General features: G+C 39.6%; 1 protein-coding gene across 1 annotated transcript in view; it reads left to right on the top strand.

Annotated features, from left to right (window-relative positions):
* The window catches only part of LOC137982301 (beta carbonic anhydrase 1-like), a 2,854-nt gene extending 343 nt beyond the window's left edge, over positions 1-2,511 (top strand). The window contains exons 2-4 of the mRNA XM_068829377.1: positions 788-1,015; positions 1,328-1,561; positions 2,076-2,511. Coding sequence (XP_068685478.1) covers positions 788-1,015; positions 1,328-1,561; positions 2,076-2,303 — 690 coding nt within the window. The 3' untranslated portion in view covers positions 2,304-2,511. The remainder of the gene's footprint in view (positions 1-787; positions 1,016-1,327; positions 1,562-2,075) is intronic.
* The last annotated feature ends 340 nt before the right edge of the window (positions 2,512-2,851 follow it).

A 2,851-nucleotide genomic window follows, 5' to 3' on the forward strand; every position in this document is an offset into this window, starting at 1 on the left:
TTCTGTTTACGTTTTTAAAAAAATTGGTCTGAATTCGAGTTCCTTTGTTTACTCGATGTCCTCTGATTATCGTGGAGTACTGGAAAGGATGGGCCGGTGGAGGTGAATACTTTTGAGAATAGTGAGATCGGCAGAATATAATTTCAGATTCTCTGGACTAGCTCAGATCGCAATCAGACCATCAAATGAAATGTATTCACTTTGTCCCAAATTTAATGCTACCACACTCTGTAAACCAGGGATGCGCGGTGGCCTCATGGTTAGAGTGTTCGACTCCGGATCGAGTGGTCCGGGTTCGGGTCCTGGCTGGGGCCATTTTGTTGTGTTCTTGGGCAAGACACTTTACTCTCACAGTGCCTCTCTCCACCCAGGTGTATAAATGGGTACTGGAAAAATGCTGGGGGTAACCCTGCAATGGACTAGCATCCCATCCAGGGGGGAGTAGAAATACTCCTAGTCGCTTCATGCTAATGAAACCGGAGATAAGTGTATGGGCCTTCTAGGCTCTTACACTCTGTCAATTAATAATCAAATTTGTGGCCTCTTTCAGTTGGGTTTCTCAACACTGTTGTATGTATTTGAAATGTTACCTTCCATACACAAACAAAGCCTTGACCCACTGACACCTCAAACGCCCTAGGATGCCCTCAGTTGACGAGTAAAATCGTCACCTAGAAATTGTCCAGTATTAATAATGCTAAAGCAAAATTATTCTGAAGCATGACTCATTTGAAATCTGCTGTCCAAGGTTTGTTTTAAATAAATTAATATCTATATCTTTTTACAGCCTCGGGTTCTTTTGATCACTTGTATGGACAGTCGCTTGTGTCCAACAAGCATCACCCAAGCTGATCCTGGGGATATGTTTGTTGTAAGAAACCCAGGGAATATCATGCCTCACAGTCAGCTGTTTGGAGAAAGTCATTCAAGTGCATTGTCAGAAAGAGCTGCTCTGGAACTTGCAATATCAACTGGAGTTGAACACATTGCTGTTTGTGGCCATTCAGATTGCAAGGTAAGATATTATAAGGATTTAAATTCACTACTTCATAAAGTATCCAGTGGTTTCAATAGGTACCAATAGGTGGCGAGAGGTTGGCTACTTTTTTCCCTAAATTGAAGTAATTAAAGACAGATTCTCCCATTAACATAAGATTAAAGTTCATTTTGACAATGATAACTGTCAGCTACTCTACTAAAACCAGCTACCATTTTCAGATTTTATTGAAACTCCTGAGTACCATGGTGATACTTTTGTAAGGAAAATAACTGAAATTGAAGTGAAATGACATTTTTAATGAAAATAGAATTTCAATTCAACATGTAGGCAATGGCATTCTTGCATCACTCACTTGGTGACAGTGTAGAAAATACATCATCTTGGATCTCACTCTGGCTCAAGCGTTATGCACAAGCCTCCTTAACAAAATATGAACAGCTTGAATTTCACGGTGAGAAGCTAAATGAAGTTTCTGTCATCAGTGGTACCAAAAAGCAAGAAACACTGGAGCTTTTGTTTGATCAGGAAAAGGATCTTCCAGCTGTTGATAAGCTGTCCCAGGTATTAATAAAATTACTAGAGTGCCCTTTTCCTTCCCAGGGTGAGCTTTGCAGATTTTACTCTGTCTTCTGTTTAATGCCAGACAATTTTACTCATCTGGCTTAATTTGCATTGATTTGTTAATTTCAATTTACAGTGTCCCCAATAAGTGCTCCAGCCATATAAAAAGGACGGGGATGCTCGTTGTATCTTCAGTGGTTAAAAAAGTGGTTTGGGGATTGGGAGTTTTGGCGGTACCTGTTTGGGTTTAGAGCCGAAAAATTATGACAGGAGACATTTAATAATTAACTAATTTAAATTTTGTCTAATTAAAACTCATAATTTGGTACCTCTTAGGGGTGAAAAAAAAGATTTTATGCCGTGCCCAGGACAGGATCTTGGTACCTCTTAGGGGTTCTTTTCAATATTTCTGACAAGTACCCCAGTCATTTTTAGTTCCCCTGGGACTTCAACTTGGCTGAAGGGAACTGGGAATAATCACTGATGGGCCACATTCCTTTCATCTTATCTCTAGGTTCATGTTCTTGAACAAATGCAGAACATTAAATCTTATGGATTTGTCCGTGATAAACTTGATCAAAATGCCCTTCAAGTCCATGGTCTTTGGTTTGACATAGGAGATGGCGAAATGTTTATGTACTCAAAGATACACAAGAGGTTTATTGTCATTAACGGACAAACTCTGAAAACTACGTTTGAGCATTTAACCAAGGGAGAGCTTCATCAATCTTCGTTTTCTTAACCATTTTGTTCTTATCTTTTAATTTGGGTCGAAACGGACGCTCAACGGATAAAGAGGGGAATGGCCTGGCTAACAGAAATTTCATTTTCAAGTCTTTCGCAATTATTCCATCTCGTTCAGGTCGCACAATGTGGGCGAAGTATCCTAAAAATAACTTAGTACTCGCGGTTTCAAATTAAAAATAAACAATGAAAGGTTTACATTTGTACACTCACGTTGTCGTCCCAACCTCAAATTTAGGGACCTTAAGATCTACGACGGCGATATCAACGAACTAGAGCGTTTTCACTCACGTGACCAACAGCCATATTGGATTACTGAAACAAAAGCAAGTATTTGCATAAAAATAGAGATCAATTCCCGGAGGATTAGTTTGGTACACCATCATGGCTGCCATTCCTTTGTTTTGGAACACCAACATGGCCGCTGTGATGTCACGTGAAAACGCTCTATATCACTTTGCTTTACCATAAGTCTTTCACAGTTATTCTGTCTCGTTCACTTCTTACAATTTGGGCGAAGTATCCTAATAACAAATTGGTACGAGC

The sequence above is a fragment of the Montipora foliosa genome, chromosome 13 (assembly GCF_036669935.1).
Source record: "Montipora foliosa isolate CH-2021 chromosome 13, ASM3666993v2, whole genome shotgun sequence".
Taxonomy (NCBI): domain Eukaryota; kingdom Metazoa; phylum Cnidaria; class Anthozoa; order Scleractinia; family Acroporidae; genus Montipora; species Montipora foliosa.